The sequence below is a fragment of the Halichoerus grypus genome, chromosome 11 (genome assembly GCF_964656455.1).
Source record: "Halichoerus grypus chromosome 11, mHalGry1.hap1.1, whole genome shotgun sequence".
Classification (NCBI taxonomy): Eukaryota; Metazoa; Chordata; class Mammalia; order Carnivora; family Phocidae; genus Halichoerus; species Halichoerus grypus.
In genome coordinates this window covers 7,294,729-7,314,475 of record NC_135722.1, presented here as the reverse complement: position 1 = coordinate 7,314,475, position 19,747 = coordinate 7,294,729, and the positions used below count along the sequence as shown (strand labels likewise).

General features: G+C 55.8%; 3 protein-coding genes across 4 annotated transcripts; 2 read left to right on the top strand and 1 right to left on the bottom strand.

Moving 5' to 3' along the window:
- Window positions 1-107: 107 nt before the first annotated feature.
- Window positions 108-11,245, top strand: VPS51 (VPS51 subunit of GARP complex). Its single transcript, XM_036101180.2, has 10 exons — window positions 108-444; window positions 955-1,084; window positions 7,225-7,371; window positions 7,457-7,676; window positions 7,792-8,509; window positions 8,916-9,131; window positions 9,307-9,525; window positions 9,952-10,073; window positions 10,170-10,257; window positions 10,859-11,245. The coding sequence occupies exons 1-10, from the start codon at window positions 220-222 to the stop codon at window positions 11,117-11,119; spliced, it is 2,346 nt and encodes a 781-aa protein (XP_035957073.1). The 5' UTR covers window positions 108-219; the 3' UTR covers window positions 11,120-11,245.
- A 106-nt stretch (window positions 11,246-11,351) lies between these two features.
- TM7SF2 (transmembrane 7 superfamily member 2) lies at window positions 11,352-15,644 on the top strand. Of its 2 annotated transcripts, XM_036101181.2 has the most exons (10): window positions 11,355-11,599; window positions 12,002-12,198; window positions 12,296-12,350; window positions 12,729-12,923; window positions 13,004-13,107; window positions 14,063-14,182; window positions 14,270-14,438; window positions 14,670-14,750; window positions 14,838-14,960; window positions 15,272-15,644. In XM_036101181.2, the coding sequence occupies exons 1-10, from the start codon at window positions 11,548-11,550 to the stop codon at window positions 15,430-15,432; spliced, it is 1,257 nt and encodes a 418-aa protein (XP_035957074.2). In that variant the 5' UTR covers window positions 11,355-11,547; the 3' UTR covers window positions 15,433-15,644. The 2 variants fall into 2 exon arrangements, with proteins under 2 accessions (XP_077913916.1, XP_035957074.2); XM_078057790.1 differs by lacking the exon at window positions 12,729-12,923 and having other exon boundaries at window positions 11,352-11,599.
- Window positions 15,645-15,815: 171 nt separating this feature from the next.
- ZNHIT2 (zinc finger HIT-type containing 2) lies at window positions 15,816-17,191 on the bottom strand. The gene has a single exon (XM_036101194.2). The coding sequence runs from the start codon at window positions 17,073-17,075 to the stop codon at window positions 15,882-15,884; it is 1,194 nt and encodes a 397-aa protein (XP_035957087.2). The 5' UTR covers window positions 17,076-17,191; the 3' UTR covers window positions 15,816-15,881.
- Between the last annotated feature and the right edge of the window lie 2,556 nt (window positions 17,192-19,747).

Sequence of the window (19,747 nt, the reverse complement as noted above, 5' to 3'; positions counted from 1 at the left end):
AATCCTTCCGCTCCAGATGCTGGGGGAACCCAGGGCTCTGCCGGAACCTTCCGCTCGGGGAGGAAAGGTACGGGGGAACGCTAGTCTCGAAGGACCCAGGGCTGCAGGGGGACGTTTCAGTGAAGGACTGCCTCGTTGCAACAAGAACTTTATGGCTCCCGGAAGTGCCTCCTCCTGGTCCCCTTCCCAGCCACACGCCCGTGGGCTGCAGTTGGAGCGATGGCGGCGGCAGCCGCTGGGCCTGGCCCGGGGTCTGGACCTGGGGACTCTCCGGAGGGGCCCGAGGCTGAGGCTCCGGAGCGTCGGCGGAAGACGCACGGGATGCTGAAGCTTTACTACGGCCTCTCGGAGGGGGAGACTGCGGGGCGCCCCCCGGGGTCGGACCCCTTGGACCCGACGGATCTCAACGGGGCGCACTTCGACCCGGAAGTGTATCTGGACAAGGTGTGTGTGTGTGTGTGTGTGTGTGTGTGTGTGTGTGTTCTGGGGGAACCAGGCCCCCGATACATTGCACCCTCAGATCACGCCTTCGACTTTGTTGCGGGGGTGAGGGAAGCAGGGGTTCCTAAAAACAAGACGACCCTCGGGCAGGAAGCAGGGGCAGAGCTGGAGTCTAAGGGGGGCATGGGCAGACTTGCACTGGCCTGAGGAGGTGCGGGGTGTGAGGTGTCCTGGGCTGATGTTCTGATAGGCTCGGGGTAGGGGGCGTGGCCCAGGCGCTGACAGGCTCTGGAGTGGGCCCTGGCTGACTCTGAGCATTTCAAAGGCTGACAAACCCCAAATAGGGTCGAACTGACCGGTAACTCCTGACCTGTGCCACTGATAGGCTCCACGTCTAGGATTCCTGACAAGGGTGGGATGAGGATTTTCTTGCACCGAAAGCCGACCAGGTAGGGGCAAGCCGAGGGCCATGAAAGCCCCCGACCTGAGCACTAACACCCCGATTTCCTCCAGCTGCGTAGAGAGTGCCCCCTGGCCCAGCTGATGGACAGTGAGACAGACATGGTGCGACAGATCCGGGCTCTGGACAGCGACATGCAGACCCTGGTCTATGAGAACTACAACAAGTTCATCTCAGCCACAGGTGATTCCCACGGGGACGCACCCTTCACAGTCCCGCTTACCTATTGTCCTGTGTTGGGGAAACCAGCAGGGGATTTAGGGGGAGGAGACCCAGATTCTAGGCCTTCCCTGACATTAATCCACTCTCACCTCTCAGAGCTTTTGTGGTTGAATGACTATAGAGGTAATAGCTGGTCCCAGAGGGTTGTTCTGAGGATCAAAGGGGAGAAAAAAACAAAATGAAATGTTAGACTGACATGGATTTATCTGAACCACTTAGAAACCCTGACACTAAGGATGTCTCAGGAAGGGTTCATTTCTCTCATTAGTGGTAGCTTTCTTCTCTTGCCCACGTCTGTCTTGAGGGTGGGCTTGTCTCTCTCTTTCTCTCTTTCTCTCTCCCTCCCTTCCTCTATCCCTTTACCCCTTTTAAATTAAGCAAAGAAACAGAAAATTTATGACATTAAGGGACACAAAGATCATGTAAAGGTTTTTTTTTTCCCCCTCCTGCCCCCTTTATTCTCTGTCTAGGACAGTGCTAGACAATGTTCATCTATCATTCACACTAACTGCTGTCTTATGTTCATGAAATGCACTACTCAGACTTTTGTGATAGTTTTGGACCCCTGTATACTTAGTCCTAGAGGCAGATCTTGAGGGCCTACATGTGGTCCATGAGAATGTTGGGTGAACTTTCGTGAGGTTCATTCTAACGTCTCTTACTCTACTAGTGTCACAATGCTGGGTGTAGTCATTGTTCTTTTGTCTGATTTGAAGCAGGTCTAATGAGTAGGCACCTCTTTATTTGCTAATACCAGCATCAACCAGCAAGAAATCATAATTTCTAGGGGCACCTGGGCGGCTCAGTCGGTTAACAGTCCGACTCTTGATTTTGGTTCAGATTGTGATCTCAGGGTTATGAGATGGAGATTGAGCCCGGTGTTGGGGCTCCATGCTCAGTAGGGAGTCTGCTTCTCTCCCCCCGTCTCTCTCCCTTTGCCCATCCCCCACCATGCTCTTTCTGTCTAAAATAAATAAATAAATCTTTAAAAAAATCATCATAATTTCTGAGCTATGAAATTTCTTATAAGAATTTTGCAAGCATTACATTTTCCATTTGTTAGAATTTGTACAGTTTTGACATTTAGCTCTTGCTTAATAAGGATGGCTTGTTATTTTATCTTTTTCCTAAGGGAGAAAATTATAAAGTGAGTGTTGGAATCAGGGGTTCTAAATCTATACGTACTGTAAAGTCTTATATCCATTCATGAAGTATTCATTGAATGCCTTTTTTTTTTTTTTTTTTGAGAAGAGCTGTTCTGCATATTGAGGATATAGCAATGAACCAGCTAGATCAAGCTTCTTCCTGCAGCCTGCATTCTAGGTGGGAGATGGACAACAAATGAATACACAAATAAAGGTGGTAGTAAGTGCTAGAAAAAGAAAATAGGGAGAAAAGGGTAATGTGTGTGTGGGTCTGCCTTTAGCTAGAGTAAGTATGAGAAGGCCCCTCGGAAGGGGTGACATTTGAGCAGAGCTTTGATGAGAACGAACCAGCCCTGGTGGGGGAGGAAGCAGCAGGGGCAGAGGCTCTGAAGAGAGGGCACATCGGGCATATTCAGAGTACAGCAGGGACTTTAAGGGGATTGAGGGAGGAGGAAAGTGGTAGGTGATAGGGTAGAGGGCTAGTGAGAACCAGATTTTGTAGGGACTTAAAAGTGGTTATGAGGATCCTGCTCTTCACTCTGACTGAGATGAAATGAGAGGAATGGGGTGACCTGACTTTTTTTTTTAAGATTTTATTTATTTATTTGACAGAGAGAGACACAGCGAGAGAGGGAACACAAGCAGGGGGAGTGGGAGAGGGAGAAGCAGGCTTCCCGCGTAGCAGGGAGCCCGATGCAGGGCTTGATCCCAGGACCCTGGGATCATGACCGAAGCCGAAGGCAGACGCTCAACGACTGAGCCACCCAGGCACCCCAACCACTGAATTTTTTTTAAAGATTTTATTTATTTGAGAGAGAGCAGAGTGAGAGAGAGCGAGAGCACATGAGTGGGGGGGGGGCGGGGCAGAGAGAGAGGGAGAAGCTGTGTGGTCAGCACCCAGGCTGGCAAGGCCCCCTCCAGCCTCCTACCAGTTACCACCCACTCCTCTCCCAAGCTAGTATCTTGGTGTCCAAACAGTTACCATCTCACTCTAATAAATAAATAAATAAATAAAATCTTAAAAAAAAAGTTCATCTTTTGATTTTGCTCATGGTGGTTTTAGTGGATCGAACAGTTTTATTAATCTCCCCTTTGATGGCTTCTGAGTTTGTGGTATTGTAGAAAGAAATTTCCATCCCTAATATTATTTTAAAATTCTCCCTGATTTTCTTCACATACTTTTGGAATTACATTTTTTTAAGAGAGAATTTTTTTTTTTTAATTTATTCATTAGAGAGAGAGCATGAGCAGGGAGGAGGGTCAGAGGGAGAGGGAGAAGCAGACTCCCCGCTGAGCAGGGAGCCTGATCCGGGGCTCGACCCTAGGACCCCGGGATCATGACCTGAGCCCAAGGCAGATGCTTAATCAACTGAGCCACCCAGGCACCCCAATATGGGTAAATTCTGTTTTTGTAGCAAATTATTCATTTCATTCAAGTTTTTAATTTCTTTACATGGAATTGAGCAAAGTTGTATCTTGTGATTATTCTAATTTGTGTATTTGTGATTATTTCACCCCTTAATTTCTTATTTTCCCCTTTTAAGAAATTAGCGGGGCGCCTGGGTGGCTCAGTCGGTTAAGCGTCTGCCTGCGGCTCGAGTCGTGATCCCGGGGTCCTGGGATCGAGCCCCACATCGGGCTCCCTGCTCAGCGGGGGGCCTGCTTCTCCCTCTCCCTCTGCCTGCCGCTCTGCCTGCTTGTGTTCTCTCTCTCTGTCAAATAAATAAATAAAATATTAAAAAATAAAAAATTAGATAACATTTTGTAAATTTTATTTTTTATCCTTTTTTTTAAGTGACCCTGATCTTTGATTTATAGTTCTCCCATTTAAAAAATGTATTAATCTTGGGGTGCCTGCGTGGCTCAGTTGGTTAAGCATCCAGCTCTTGGTTTTGGTTCAGTTCATGATTTCAAGTTTGTGAAATCGACCCCCACGATGGGCTCTGCACTTGGCATGGATCTGCTTGAGATTCTTTCCCGCACCTCTCCCTCCCCCACTCGCACCCTCTAAAAATAAATAAAATAAATAAATAAATAAATAAATTCCTTTAAAATGTATTAATCTCTGCTTTTAACTTTACTAATTCCTTAATTATGCTTTTTTTGATTTGTATTTTTTCTAACTTCTTGAGTTGAATGTTTATTCTAATTTATTTCTATAAAGATTTAAAACTGATTCCCTCTGAACATTGCTCTAGCTATATCCTATAGGTTTGATCTATAGTGTTTTCATTGTTATATGGTGCACTTTGTTTTTGGTTTTGCTTTTGACCCAATAGCTGATTAAAAATGAAGTTTTTTCTTCCCCAAATGATGGGGTCTCTTTGCTTTGTAGTTTTGTTATTAATTTCCAGTTTAATTGCATTGTGATCAGAATGCTGTCTGTAGAATTTCAATTTCTTGTCTTTGTAAATTTATTGAGATTTGCTTTAAGACCTAACATATGGTAAGGTTGTAGTGTATTCTATGGAATCTGAAAAGAATTCAATATAAACCAAAAAGGTCACCCATATTAGTTCTTTAGATCTTCTGTAGCTTCCCTTCGCTTTTTGCCACTTGATCTGTCATGGATTGATAGAAGTGAATTAAAGTCTCCTATGACAGATATGTTTCTGCTTCATCCTTGCTTTCCTTCATGAATATATATATATATATATATTTTTTTTTTATTTAAAAGACTTTATTTATTTGACACAGAGAGAGAAAGCACAAGTAGGCAGAGAGGCAGGCAGAAAGAGAGGGAGAAGCAGGCTCTCCACTGAGCAGGGAGCCCGATGCGGGGCTCGATCCCAGGACCCAGGGATCATGACCTGAGCTGAAGGCAGCCCGCTTAACCGACTGAGCCACCCAGGTGCCCCCTTCATGAATATATTTTTAAAGTAATCTCTACACCCAACATGGGGCTCAGATTCATGACTCTGAGATCAAGAGTCGCATGCTCTACTGATTGATCCAGCCAGGTAGCCCTCCTTTATGAATATTGATGATAAGTTCAGGAGTAGAGTTAGGGAGATTATTTGGGAAATGTTGGCCATAGTTGGTTGGACAAGAGATGATGGTGGCTTGGAAACAAAATGTTGGAGGCAGAGCTTACAGACTTGCTGATGGACTAAATGTGGGGAAAGATAAGAATAAAAAGGAAAGATAAGACAAAATGACTCTGAAAATGGCCAGGAGCCAAGATGGAAAAATTTAATGAGGGAACAGTTTTGGGGAATTCTGTTTTGGACATGTCATACTTGAATAGCCTGTTTGCCATTCCCATCAAGGTGTTAAGTGGATTGTTAGGCTGGGCTCTAGTCAGTACTGGAGACAGTAATGTCCAAGTCACCACAGCCATGGGACTGGAGGAGACCCCTCAGGGAGGGGGAGAGCAAAAGGCATGGATCTATCCCTGTACTCTGCAGATTTGGAGGGAGTTGGTGTTTGCTTATATTTTCTCTGTGAAGTGTGAAACAGAGTCACCAATTGAGAGTTGGGGGCATGTACTGGAGTTTTAAGGACTCTGGAGAAAATGTTATTTTAGAAAATGGGAAAGCAACGGGTTTGGAAGGATGGAGGAACTTGAAGTCATAAAGGGAGGCCAATTGGCAACTGTGGCTCAGTTCTAGCTCTTCGGGTGCATGGGGTGGGTGGCTTGTTGGGCTTAACCTGCCGTAGGGTTTCACTAGCAAGTAATAGAAGGAGGGGGCAAGAGAGGCAAGGGGGCTTGTAAATGCCTGATGACCGATGACCCTGGTGGCAGGTTAGAGATGCTGGGAAATGAGTGGGGAATGAGTAGGGAATTGCAGCTGTGAGAGGTATTATGAGTAGTGACACTGTGCTAGGGTCACTGGGTCTGGAGTTCCTGGAGGCCAAAGGACTGTTAGAGTGGGTAGACAGGGTGAAGGATCAGAGTTACAGAAGGTGGTGAGGCTTGAAGCTGAGGGCAAGGAGAGGGTGGCAAAGATGGGGCAGAGGGGGGGCGCCTGGGTGGCTCAGTCGTTAAGCGTCTGCCTTCGGCTCAGGTCATGATCCCAGGGTCCTGGGATCGAGCCCCACGTCAGGCTCTCTGCTCAGCGGGAAGCCTGCTTCTCCCTCTCCCACTCCCCCTGCTTGTGTTCCCTCTCTCGCTGTGTCTCTCTCTGTCAAATAAATAAAATCTTAAAAAAAAAAAAAAAAAAAAAGATGGGGCAGAGGGAAGGGTGGGTGGAATTGGGGAGGTCGTGAATGGAGAATCAGGAATGTCTGAAGCCTCATCCGTATGGACGTTCTTGCCCACAAGAAGGTAACAGTGATCAGCAACTGAGAGGTGTGGCACAGAGGACAGTAGGGATGGCAACAAGAGAGGTGTAGTTTGATGGCATGGTCTTCAAAGAAGCTGGGGTCTTAAAGGGAAGAAGAGTAGAAACTATCTAGAAGTGTCAGGGGGCCAGCCTCTGAGGCACTGGGTGTGAAAAGAAGAACTGTCTCCTTAGGCAGGTTTCCCTTAAGACAAAGGGAAAGGACCCTTCAGAGAGGGTTGGCTGTGGTCCAGAAGGTGGAGTGAAAGGGCTTGGGAGGTCTGGGAAGGACATAAGGGTGTCTCCTCTGCCAGGCAGTGCATTGGATATGGAGGATGCCCCTCGGAAGAAGCAGACAGGTTCTTGCCAAGTGCTCTGTGCCCTCCTTTGGCATCTTCTGAGTGCAGGGACTGTGGCTCCGTAGGCTTCTCCCCACCTAGCAGGGCGCACAAGGGGTGCTCAGAAAACGTGGCCTTCCCTCCCATTTACTGTGGCAGCCCCTTTTGCACTGAATCATCAATGTGACCCTTGAGGAGCTGGCTCAGGAGCATTTGGGAAGGAGGCCTGTGTCTGGGCACGTGCCTGTGTGTGTGTCGAGGGGTAGGGAGGGAGCCTTTGGACGCCGCCGCAAGCTGAGTGCTGCCCCTGTGCCAAGTCACCTCCTTTGCCCTCTCCCGCCCCCTTGCCCTCCCAGACACCATCCGGAAGATGAAGAACGACTTCCGGAAGATGGAGGACGAGATGGACCGGCTGGCCACCAACATGGCGGTGATCACGGACTTCAGCGCGCGCATCAGCGCCACCCTGCAGGACCGCCACGAGCGCATCACCAAGCTCGCAGGTGGGCCGGGTCACGGAGCCGGTGCGGGTGCCGGAGCGGGCCGCCGGGGGCCCTGGGGCTCACACCAGCTGTCCCCGTCCCCCAGGCGTCCACGCGCTGCTGCGGAAGCTGCAGTTCCTCTTCGAGCTGCCCTCGCGCCTCACCCAGTGCGTGGAGCTGGGCGCCTACGGGCAGGCGGTGCGCTACCAGGGCCGCGCGCGGGCCGTGCTGCAGCAGTACCGGCACCTGCCCTCGTTCCGCGCCATCCAGGACGACTGCCAGGTCATCACGGCTCGCCTGGCTCAGCAGCTGCGGCAGCGCTTCAGGTGAGGCCCGGGGGCCCCCGCCCACCCCGCCGCGGTCCTGGGCCTGCCGGTCGCGGTGCGTGCCCCGCCCCGCATTCTGCCAGCCTGCCCTTCACCGCCACCTCCCACCTCGCAGGGAGGGCGGCTCGGGCGCCCCCGAGCAGGCCGAGTGCGTGGAGCTGCTGCTGGCCCTGGGCGAGCCGGCGGAGGAGCTGTGTGCCGAGTTCCTGGCGCACGCCCGAGGGCGGCTGGAGGCCGAGCTGCGGAGCCTGGAGGCAGAGCTGGGGCCCTCCCCTCCCGCTCCCGACGTCTTAGAGTTCACCGATCACGGAGGAAGTGGCTTCGTGGGTGGCCTCTGCCAGGTGGCCTCGGCCTACCAGGAGCTGTTTGCGGCCCAGGGCCCTGCGGGTGCCGAGAAGCTGGCGGCCTTCGCCCGGGAGCTGGGTGGCCGCTACTTTGCGCTAGTGGAGCGGCGGCTGGCACAGGAGCAGGGCAGCGGCGACAACTCGCTGCTGGTGCGGGCGCTGGACCGCTTCCATCGGCGCCTGCGGGCGCCTGGGGCCCTGCTGGCCGCGGCGGGGCTGGCCGAGGCTGCCACGGAGATCGTGGAGCGGGTGGCCCGGGAGCGCCTGGGCCACCACCTGCAGGGCCTGCGGGCCGCCTTCCTGGGTTGCCTGACCGACGTGCGGCAGGCTTTGGCCGCACCCCGCCTGGCTGGAAAGGAAGGCCCGGGCCTGGCCGAGTTGCTGGCCAACGTGGCCAGCTCCATCCTGAGCCACATCAAGGCCTCTCTGGCAGCTGTGCACCTCTTCACGGCCAAGGAGGTGTCGTTCTCCAACAAGCCCTACTTCCGGGTATGGCCTGCCTTTGGGCATCCTCCCCCCGCCTCCCCCCGCCGCCTTATTCTGGGCATTCTTTTATTCATCCTAGAGTTTGACAGCTATCAGGGCACACAGTCCTTGCCCAGGCACTCTGGATGTGGTTTCAGGCTGTCACGAGGAAGACTGGCACAGCCTGGAGGGGAGGGGAAGGCTGGGAGGGCATCTGCCAGCAGGGTCCCCAGCGCTGGCTTTGTCTTGTCCCTTTGCACTCCACCCCCCCAGCCCCCCAAGCAGGGGAGCTGCTTTTGGGTCCTGGAATGCAGGATGGAGCTGTCCCTTGGAGAGGGGCTAGGGCATTTAGGGTCCCAGAAGAGGGTCACTAGCAGCCCCTGCCTGGAAGAGGGGACCTGCTGTGTATCTGGGGCCCTCTTCCTCACAGGGCGAGTTCTGCAGCCAGGGTGTTCGTGAGGGCCTCATCGTGGGCTTCATCCGCTCCATGTGCCAGACGGCTCAGAGCTTCTGTGACAGCCCTGGGGAGAAGGGGGGCGCCACACCGCCTGCTCTGCTCCTGCTTCTCTCCCGCCTCTGCTTGGACTATGAGACAGCCACCATCTCCTACATCCTCACCCTCACCGATGAACAGTTTCTCGTGCAGGTGAACCACTAGCTCACAGCAGGGTCGGGGATGGTGGTCCCCCGTGGACAGTGCTGTCATGGTCAGACCCAGGCCAGCTGCCTAGGCCCAGCCTGTGCCCCACTCCTGCTTGGCAGGCGCCCCTCAGCTGCCCCCAGCACTCACTGTCTCTCTGTCCTCTGCGCCTCTGGCTCAGGACCAGTCTCCAGTGACACCCGTGAGCACACTGTGTGCAGAAGCCAGGGAGACAGCACGGCGGTTACTGACCCACTATGTGAAGGTGCAGGGCCTGGTCATATCACAGATGCTGCGCAAGAGTGTGGAGACACGGGACTGGCTCAGTACCCTGGAGCCCCGGAACGTGCGTGCTGTCATGAAGCGGGTGGTGGAGGACACGACGGCGATCGACGTGCAGGTGCTTCCCCCCGGGCTGGCCAGGGGGTCCTCATGCCTGCTGTGGGTGTGGGGGGAACAACCCTGGGAGGATCAAGACATCAGTGCCTGCGTCTGTGGCCTCGTCCCTCCTCAGCCCTGACTCGGGGCGTCATTGCCCCCATTTCACCTATGAGGAGACTGAGGTCTAGTCACCCAGGGAATCAGGGCGGGCAGGGCTACCACTGAAGATTGGGCCTCAGTACCAGGTCTTATGTCCCGCCTTTGCCCCACTCCCCCACTTCTGTAGTGACCAGGTACCAACCAGATACTAGGTCCCCACTACCCTGTGATTCTCGTAATAAATGAGTTTGTAATTTAGGGTGTCCTGGGCCCTCACCCTGGGCACCTGGTGGGCAGGAGGCTCCCCTTGCTCTGGCCTCCTTGCAGTGCCTCCTTCCACCACTAGGTGGGGCTTCTGTACGAAGAGGGTGTCCGCAAGGCCCAGAGCAGCGACTCCAGCAAAAGAACCTTCTCGGTGTACAGCAGCTCTCGTCAGCAGGGCCGCTATGCGCCCAGCTATACACCCAGGTCTGGCTGGCCAGGGTAACCCTGGGGGGTTGGAATGGACAAAGGGGGTTGGGGGTGCAGGGTGGGCTCTGAATGCTTGTCTCCTCCACCATCCAGCGCCCCGATGGACACTAATCTCTTGAGCAACATCCAGAAACTGTTCTCTGAACGTATTGATGTGTTCAGCCCTGTGGAATTCAACAAGGTCTGAAGTCCCCAGTGACCCCACTTTCCAGGGGCCCTTGCGAAGGTTGGCTGAAGCAGTCGCACACTAAGTCAGGGAGCCTGAGACTCTGTGGGCTGTTTCTAGGAGGGAATGTCATCCAGAGCCCCACCATCACCATATTCCATGGCCCTCTGCCCTGACCTTGGTGTGCTCCCAGCCTGGGTCTGGATGCACATCTAGAATGCCTGTTTGGCTCTTGTCCTTGTTGTCACAGTAGTCCGGGTCCTCCCCAGGGATTCCTGTCCACACCATAGTCTCTGCCCCAACCCAGCCCACATTCTAGGACCTGGTGTTCTTTTGCCTGTAACTCAGCAAGTCTCTCCCCTCCGCATGTCAGGGCTGACTCCCCTCTCTGCTTCTGATGTCATTGGGCCTTCCCTGTCTGTTCTCCAGATGATGGTGCCAACATTGTATGTGTCCCTCCCTCTTACGGGGGTCCTGGGGCTTTTACACCCCATCGCAGCTCCTGGCCTCCTACTGTCTCTCTGGCCTGTGCACAGAATGCGGGTGGCCTCAGGGACCCAGTGCCCCTTCCAGCACCTGCTGTCCCCGGGCTGCATTCCTGTATCCTTGCCCGCAGGTGTCGGTGCTGACGGGCATCATCAAGATCAGCCTGAAGACGCTGCTGGAGTGCGTGCGGCTGCGCACCTTTGGGCGCTTCGGCCTGCAGCAGGTGCAGGTGGACTGCCACTTCCTGCAGCTCTACCTGTGGCGCTTCGTGGCCGATGAGGAGCTCGTGCACCTGCTGTTGGACGAAGTGGTGGCCTCGGCTGCCCTGCGCTGCCCGGACCCAGTGCCCATGGAACCCAGTGTCGTCGAGGTCATCTGCGAGCGTGGCTAGGCCGGGCCGCTGCCATGCATGGACCTGTGCAGTCGCCCTCCCCTCCCCCATCCCCTGGTGTCCCTGCGTCCGCTGGCCCTTCCCCTCGGGCCTCAAGACCCGCCAATAAAGACGTGTTGTTTCCTCCTCCCTCCTGCTTGCGGGGGCGGGGCTGGCTGGGGGTGGAGTTGTGAGGTGGCTCAGGAGGCGGCCGCGTCAGACCCGCCCCCCAAACCGATTGGCTGGAGTGTGGGCCCAGGATGGGCCGGGGGTGGGTCCACTTAAAGACCTAGGGACTCGAGCGGTAGCAGTCCGAGCTCAGGGACCAAGCAGGTGCTTGTGCAGTGGGCTGATCCTCCGCGTCTCCAAGCTCATGTCCTGGGGGAGGAGGTGGACTGTGCTTCTCTGACGGACTCTTGTGTACCCCCCCCGCCGGTGGAGCGGAGACCATGGCCTCTCCTCAGGGCTCCCGGGCTCCGCTGGAATTCGGGGGACCCCTGGGTAATGGGGCGGGGTGGAATCTGTGGTCAGGCTCAGCGAGGGCTCAAACGGGGCGGGGGCGGAGGAGCTAGGATCTGAGGGTGGAAAGCTTTGAAGGGTCTCCAGAAGCAGAGGGATCTGGGGCTTGCGAGGGACTGTCTGGGGAGGGGGCTGCACAGCACCGGATTGTGGAGTGGAGGATTGTACCAAGAGCAGGAGGAGGAACTTTGGGGGGGGGAGGGGGCGGGGCCCAAGATGGAAGTCAGGGAAGGGGCTGAGGGCTGAGAACGGGATATGGAAGAGGGCAGTGGGAATGCTGAGGGGTCCTGGAGACGACAGGGCGCCTGGGCGGGGCGGGGGGGGTGTTGGTGTCGGAGGGCAGCTGCGGAGCCGACGCCCGACGCGATCGCCCCCGGTCCCCAGGCGCGGCGGTGCTGATGCTGCTGCTTCCTGCCACCATGTTCCACCTGCTCCTGGTGGCCCGCTCGGGCCCCGCGCGCCTCCTGGGCCCACCCCCCTACCTGCCGGGACCCGAAGTGCTGTGGAGCCCGGAGATGCTGCTGCTGTGGTTCACCTGGCTCGGCCTTCAGGCGGCTCTCTACCTATTGCCGGCGGGCAAGGTGTGGACTCGGCTCGCGGGGGAGGCGGGCGGAGGGAGGGGGCTCCGCTGGAGAGAAGACACTCTCACCCCTTATCAGAGACCCTTTGTGCCTGCAGGTGGCCGAGGGACAGGAATTGAAGGACAAGAGTCGCCTGCGCTACCCCATTAACGGTGCGTGGACGCGGGGGCGGGGGGATGGCTCCCTGCGCTAGAGTTGTGAGGGTGGGGATGGAGCTCTAGGCCCAGTGGAGATTAGCCCCCAGACCCAAGCTCCGTCAGATGCCTATTTTACGCTGTGTGCCCAGGGTAGCCTTGGGGGAATCTCACTGTCCCTCTCCACGTCCCTTGTTCCTCCACCCCCAACCGCAGCATTTGCTCTTACTCTATGCACCAGAGCAGTGGTTGGGGTGACCCAGGGGCAGGGCCATTGACCTCCTTGGGCTTTGGACTGTGTTTGTGTATTGGGGGGGCGGGGTGAGGGGGCAGTGAAGGGGAAGGGCAGAGGTGTAGGGGTGCAGCCCCCAGGATTCATTGTGTACTGTGGTTCAGGCTTCCAGGCCCTGGTGCTGACAGCCCTGTTGGTGGGCTTGGCTGTGTCTGCCGGGCTGCCTCTGGGGGCGCTCCCGGAAATGCTCCTGCCCTTGGCCTTTGCGGCCACCCTCACCGCCTTCATCTTCAGCCTCCTTCTCTATCTGAAGGCCCTGGTGGCCCCTGCCTCGGCCCTGGCCCCTGGGGGGAACTCAGGTGAGAGGGGTCCCAGTAGGGTGCAGACAGAAGCAGATGGGGGGTGCTCACTTGCATCTTCAGCCTCCGTTATTCTCCAGGCAATCCCATCTACGACTTCTTCCTGGGACGGGAGCTCAACCCGCGCATCTGGTCCTTCGACTTCAAATATTTCTGTGAACTGCGACCTGGCCTCATCGGCTGGGTAGGCTGGGCAGGCTGGGCATGTCTGTGTGGGCCAGGAGGAGGGGTGGGACGCCTAAGCAGTGCTTGGGCAGGACAGGGCAGGGCCACTATTGCACAGAGGTAAACCATTAATCACTCATCCCACAAATATTTGTTGAGTGCCCCGGGCACTACTCTAGATACGAGGAGACAAAAGAGAAAAAAAGTTATGGGAAAGCAAAAAACAAACAAACAAACAAACAAAACTCTGCCCTCGTGGAGCATACATTCTAGGAAAGACAGACAAAACCTGAGTGAAATATATGTAGCGTGGCAGGGGCACTACGTGCTAGGGAGAAAGGCATGGAGGGAATTAGGTGAGCAGGTGCAGCTTTAAATAAATCAAGCTCAAAATCTATTCTGAGGACAGGAGAGGCTGGTGCTGTGTGGCCTGCTGGTCCTAGTGGTGCAGCGCTTGAGACTGATCATTGGGTGAGCAAGCTGTCCATCACTAGTGGCCTCGAGGACATGCCAACTGTGGGTTTGGGTTATAATCACCCATGCTGGACTGTGGTCACGATTTCCCAAAGGGTCTCTTGGGCAAGGTGCCTCATGTCACCCTGGAAACTAGAGGTGAGAGGAGGCCAAGTGTCCACCATGGATCTGCACCCTGGCCCCCGAGGCGATTTCCCCATGTGTGAAATGGGATAAAGTTAGAACTTCCTGCGAAGGTTCTTGTGAGGGTTAGGAGTGGTAACGTTAATCACAGCACCACCCAGTGCTACCAGAATGGGTTTACTCACACGAGTGAGTATTTATTATGTGCCAGACACATCATGTTTCGTGCTGCCCATTCACTATGTCAACGAGTCCCCAGACAAGCTCCGTGAGGCAGGTCCATGATTATCTCCATTTTCCACATGGGGTGGGGGAAAGGAGGCTTTGGAGGCGGGCTGGGGACAGACTGCCCTGTCCTCCCTCTCCCATGTCCCCAGGTCCTCATCAACCTGGCCCTGCTGATGCAGGAAGCAGAACTTCGGGGGAGTCCCTCCCTGGCCATGTGGCTGGTCAATGGCTTCCAGCTCCTCTATGTGGGTGATGCTCTCTGGCATGAGGTGAGGCTGGACTGGGCGAAGAGGCAGGGAGGGCAATTGAGGACCTCATGGGGACTCAGTGGGTGTGTCTGGGTCCCACCCTTGCAGGAGGCTGTTCTCACAACCATGGACATCACACACGACGGGTTTGGCTTCATGCTGGCCTTTGGGGACCTGGCCTGGGTACCCTTCACTTACAGCCTGCAGGCCCAGTTCCTGCTCCACCACCCGCAGCCCCTGGGGTTGCCCATGGCCTCAGTCATCTGCCTCATCAATGGTCAGTCAGGAGGGGGCTCCTCCCCCTTTCATTCATTCATGTTCTGTTTATTCAGCATCGGGTAGGTACTAAGCCTCAGCCGCTCCTCTAACACAGCGGTGGAGGTTGGGGGGGGGGGAGGGAGGGACTGGGTCCTAGCTCTCCAGGCCAACTGGGCTGTGGGTGGATGGTCAGGGTCAAGTAGAAGGCTCTAAACCTCAACCCTGACCACTTGCTCATGCTTTCCCCTAGCTGTTGGTTACTACATCTTCCGGGGGGCCAATTCCCAGAAGAGCATCTTCCGAAAGAATCCTTCTGACCCCAGAGTGGCTGGTGAGCTGGGTTTCTAGGGTGCCATGAGTGAAGTGGTGCAGCTGGGCTTCCTCCAGGTCCCTCATCCCATTCCCTGTCTTTCCCCAGGCCTTGAGACCATCCCCACAGCCACGGGGCGGCAGCTGCTGGTGTCTGGGTGGTGGGGTATGGTCCGCCATCCCAACTACCTTGGAGACCTCATCATGGCTCTGGCCTGGTCCTTGCCCTGTGGTGAGTGGCTTGGGAGGGCACAGGACGGGGACCGCGCGCGTGTGAGGGACAGAGGTGGTGACCACAGGATGCCCCGTCTGGGTGTGGAATGGAGAACGGGGATGCAGCCTAGTGGAGGGAGCAGTCAGGGAGCTGGGAATGGACTCAGTGAGTGGCTGGGGGCAGACCTCCCCGCCAGCCTCGCGGAGCCAGCCCCTTGCTGCAGACCCGGACCTTTCACCGGAGCCCCAGTGTCCCTGTGAGCCATTCGATGCGGAAACCTTTGTGAGCTGGGGAGCTGCTGGGCGGTCACAGCCTCCACTTCCCCACAGGAGTGTCTCACCTGCTGCCCTACTTCTACCTCCTCTACTTCACGGCACTGCTGGTGCACCGGGAGGCCCGGGACGAGCAGCAGTGCCTGCGGAAGTACGGCCTGGCCTGGCATGAGTACTGCCGGCGCGTGCCTTACCGAATCCTGCCCTACGTCTACTGAAGCGGCTCCACTTAGCCCAGACGGGGGCAGGTGCCCACCCATCCGGCAGCGCGGCCGGCCCCGGGAGCCTGGGCCCCACCCTGCTCTGAGCTCCAGCAAGCAGGGACCAACAGCCTCAGGGAGGTGCTCTGGAGCAAGGAGAGATGCAGCCAGTGCCCACAAATGGGAGTGGAGGGGCTCGCTCTTCCTCCTGGATAAACATCTGGAACCCATGGTACCACTTCCCTCCCTTTCTGGGGCTAGGGTGTTTAAAAACTGGCTGGGTCAGCTCTGACCCAGGACAAGCTGAGAGGTGGCTTGTGGGCCCGAGAGTCTGGGGTTGGGCGGCGGGGGTGGGGAGTGGGGGTGGGGTGGGGGGTTGGGGACACGACAACAGCTGTTCCTCAGAAGCAGGCACTGCTCATAGGGCAGACCAGTCACAGCTTTATTAATGACAGAGGGATCCCAGTTCAGCCAGGGAGTTCCTCGATGAGAATTCTTGGAGCAGGTGGCAGGGAGCCTCCCCAAAGCCGCTCCAACTCCCCGGTGAGGGCTGCCACCTCCTCGGCCACCACAGCGTGGGCTCGATGGGCCCGGGCACAGTCCAGAGCCAGGGGTGTGAGGGCCAGCTCATTTTCATTGGTCCAAGCCAGTAGGAACTGGCACTTCTTCCGCGCCCGGTAGAGGCGATCTCGTTCTTCCGTGGCCACAGCTTGCTTCCGGGCCCGGCCCAGCGTCCGCGCCAGGTGCCCCAGTGCTGCCAGCGTGTAGCCTTTCTGGTCGGCCGGGCCTTTGCCCATTAGGATGCGGGCGGCTTCGCGCATGGCACCCCGTGTGCCCAGGGGCCCAGGCGGATGCTCGCCTGCTTCGAGCACCTGGGCGGCGGCCTGCAGGGCTTCCTCGGCAGAGGTGAAGACCTGCTGCGCACCCAGGGCTCCGGAAACGCCGAGCAGCGTGGCACAGAAGTCGGAGAGCAGCGCATCGTCGCCGCCGTGATACAAGGCAAGAGTGTGCGCGTAGGAGAACAGCACGTTGGGCAGCTGGAAGCGCACGAACGGCGAGGCCGGGCTGCGGCTCAGGCTGGCCAGCGTGGGGATCCGGGTGGGTACGGCGGGCGCGCGGGCCTCGGGAGCGTCTTCGAGAAACGGCTCGGCGGCGGCCTCCTTCACGGGTGCCGGTGACGTCCTCGCGGGGGTGGGCTCCAGCTCCGCAGGGTCACGGTCCGCAGCATCATCCACCTCCTCCAGAAGCCGCGACCCGGCCCCGCGGCCCCACCACCACGGCCGCCACGGGGGCAGCAGCCGCCCGGCCTCGCCACGGCTCAGCAGCCGCTCGAAGGCCGCCTTCTCGGCGGGGGCCAGCAGCTCCCAGAGCCTGGTGAAGCCGCCTGGCGCCGGGCCAGGCCTGAGGCCCGCGTCCTCGGGGTCGTCCTCGGTCTCGCGTTGCTCACGCAGCCGCCGTAGGGCGCTGGCCAGGCGGCTGGGCGAGGCGCTGCGGCCGCGGAGCTCTCCCACCACCTGGTCCCGGTAGAAGGCTTCGGCGCAGGTGCCATGCGCCCGGTAGCAGCGCAGCGAGCAGTAGGGCACATTACAGCGAGGGCAGGTGTAGCGCGCGGGCTGGGACGCCCCGGCCGGGCAAAAACCACAGGGCCCGGCCGGCTCCATGGCAACTGGCGCCCCGCGCCACTTGCGAACACTCACAAGCCGCGCTGGACAACTTCCGGTGCTAATCGGTTACTTCCGCCTCCTAGAGAGGCCAACGGAGCGTACTCAAAGCTCCCGAGGACACTCGGCAACTTCCGCCCACACTCGGAAGCCAAGCCCCACCCCTCTGTCAAATGGCGCTTGAGCAGGCGCAGGAGCGGGTCGGGACGCACAGGCCCCGCCCTGCGCGGTGAGCGAGGGAGGGCGAGTGCACCAGGCCGGTGCTCCGCTGCTACCAGCTCGCCCCCTAGTGGTTCCCTTTTTAGCACGATAGAGCCTCCTGGCGGAAATCGATCTTTGAGAAGCACCTACTCTAGGCCCCTAATTGTGCCAGGCCCATGGGGGATGAGATGCATCCCTGCACTGGAAGGGCAGTCATTCTACTAGGGGACACAGACAAAGGGGAGTGTAGAAAAAGGGTGAAGATGGACTACTTGGCCTAGTCTCTGTTTATGTGTGTGTTGGAGGCATTTCCCCTCTTGAGAAGAAAGCAACGTTTAACAGATATGTTATAATATAACAACAGATATTATTTCCCCTCCAAATCTATGGTTCATCCAATTTTAAAGTGAAGAATCCATACTAGGTGCCAAAACACATCGAGAAGCAAAGAGATGGGATCCCTGTCCTAATGAGCTTGGTTTGTGGTAGAGTGGGGTGATAACCCACACACACCATGCCAAGGGCCCCAAGGACTTGATCCATGGCACCGACACTGGTTCTTTAGACCCACCCCCAGTAAGTTTCGCTTTCACAGTACCTTGTATTTATCTCCGTATGGATCAATCCATCTGGATGGATTTGATGACCTTTTAAGTCCGCTCATTTTTTACATCCCCATTACTACCAGTAGTCTCAGCTACTAGTCCCTTAACTGGTTCCCTAACTTTCTTGCCAGTTGTCCAGAAAAACCAGCCAGAGAAAGCACTGGATCACAAGTCAGATCACATCAGGCCCTTGCTTAAACCCTTCCTTGTACTTGGTGATCCTCCACTGCACTTGGACTCAAACCTGAACTCCTGTCCAGGTCTGACAAAACCACACAGCTTTGCACACAGTTCTCTGGGCTGGACCTCTTTCATCATCTATTTGATAGGTTTCAGGCTTCACACATCCCATTTTTAGAGACCTTTCCTAGGATATTATGTCCACCCCCAACCACCCCTCTTTCATTACAACACCCTGCTTACTTTCTTTGAGGCTCTAACACTTAACTAGCTTCTGCACTTAAACCACAAGAATCGAAACGCCTAGAAAGGAGGTGACCGTCTTTTTCTTAAAAGATTACTAGAGATAAAAATAGCCTATATGTTTGCACACTATGTGGCAGGTGCTGATCTAAGAACTTCACATCATTTATTCTTCACAGCAACTCTCAAAAACATGATGGCAGAAATTAATTTTAAGGTTGGAGAGTGAGAAAATAAACGAAGCAAGAATTCAAACTTAAAAGGCAGTCCAAGTCTAGATCCAAGGTCTTTACTTCATGTTATACTGTTTTCCAAGAACCAGCAGGTTCAAAAACCTTCGCAAAATGAGTGGATACCCATGATGCCAGGGGAATCTTCAATCAGTCCCAGAGAATTCCACTCCTAGGAACAATCAACCAACCCACCAACCTGAGCTACGATTAGGTTAAGGTACAAACAAGGTTACCACAGTGCCGATGTGATCAGGCAATGCTTTCTGTAGGGCCACTTTTAGGCAACAGGCTTGGGCAATGGAAGACCGAGTAAGGTAGAAGGGCCCATAGCAACCACCCGGCTGAATGCAAACAGGTCCATCAGGAAACCCACCTCAGAACAGCCGTAAGCCCTTGCTGACCAACGGGCTGCTTACAACCAGGCACAGGAACTAAAAAAAAGTAAAGTTCCACATGTTCCCCTACCTCCTCCCCCTCCCCCTTAACTACAGGCCCCCCACCACTGCCTCCTGGCAGACAGTCTCTCCTCTGCTCCCTTGCAGTGTATTCAATAAACTTCCATCTCCTCTGTTCTGCCTTGGGTGAATTCTTTCAGGGCCAGCACCGCTGACCTCCCTCCCAATAGGGTTGCCCCACTTTACAGAGTAGGAACATAGTAGACCCCTGCCCTGGACTCCACTAAGGCCATAGCTGGTCCCGAGTTCAGGAAAGGTCCGACTGGCCTTCCCTGATACATCTTCTACTCACACTTCTCTACTGATGCCTACTGATCCTCCCACCGAGGATCCTCATCTTCTCTGTTTAAAGAACAGGAACAAGGCGCCCGGGTGGCTTATTCGGTTAAAGGTCTGACTCTTGGGTTTCAGCTCAGATATTTGAGATGGAGCCCTGTGTGGAACCCCATGCTCAGTGGAGGGCCTGCTGAGATTCTCTTCCTCTGCCCCTCCCCCACTCTCTCTCTCAAATAAATAAATCTTAAGAAAAAAAAAAAGGAACAAAAACAAAAAAGGATTTGGGAGAATTATCAAGTTATTTGGACTGGGAAATTTCCCCAACTCTCCATCTGAAGAGTTACCACCCAGGGTTACCAATTTTCATAGTAAGCCTTTTCTTGTAGTTTACCACGCCTTCCCCATCCCAGCTGAGGGCCCCTGCCTCTTCCAACCTGACTGTGCCAAGAAACCAGAACCAGGCCTCACTGTTCTAATGA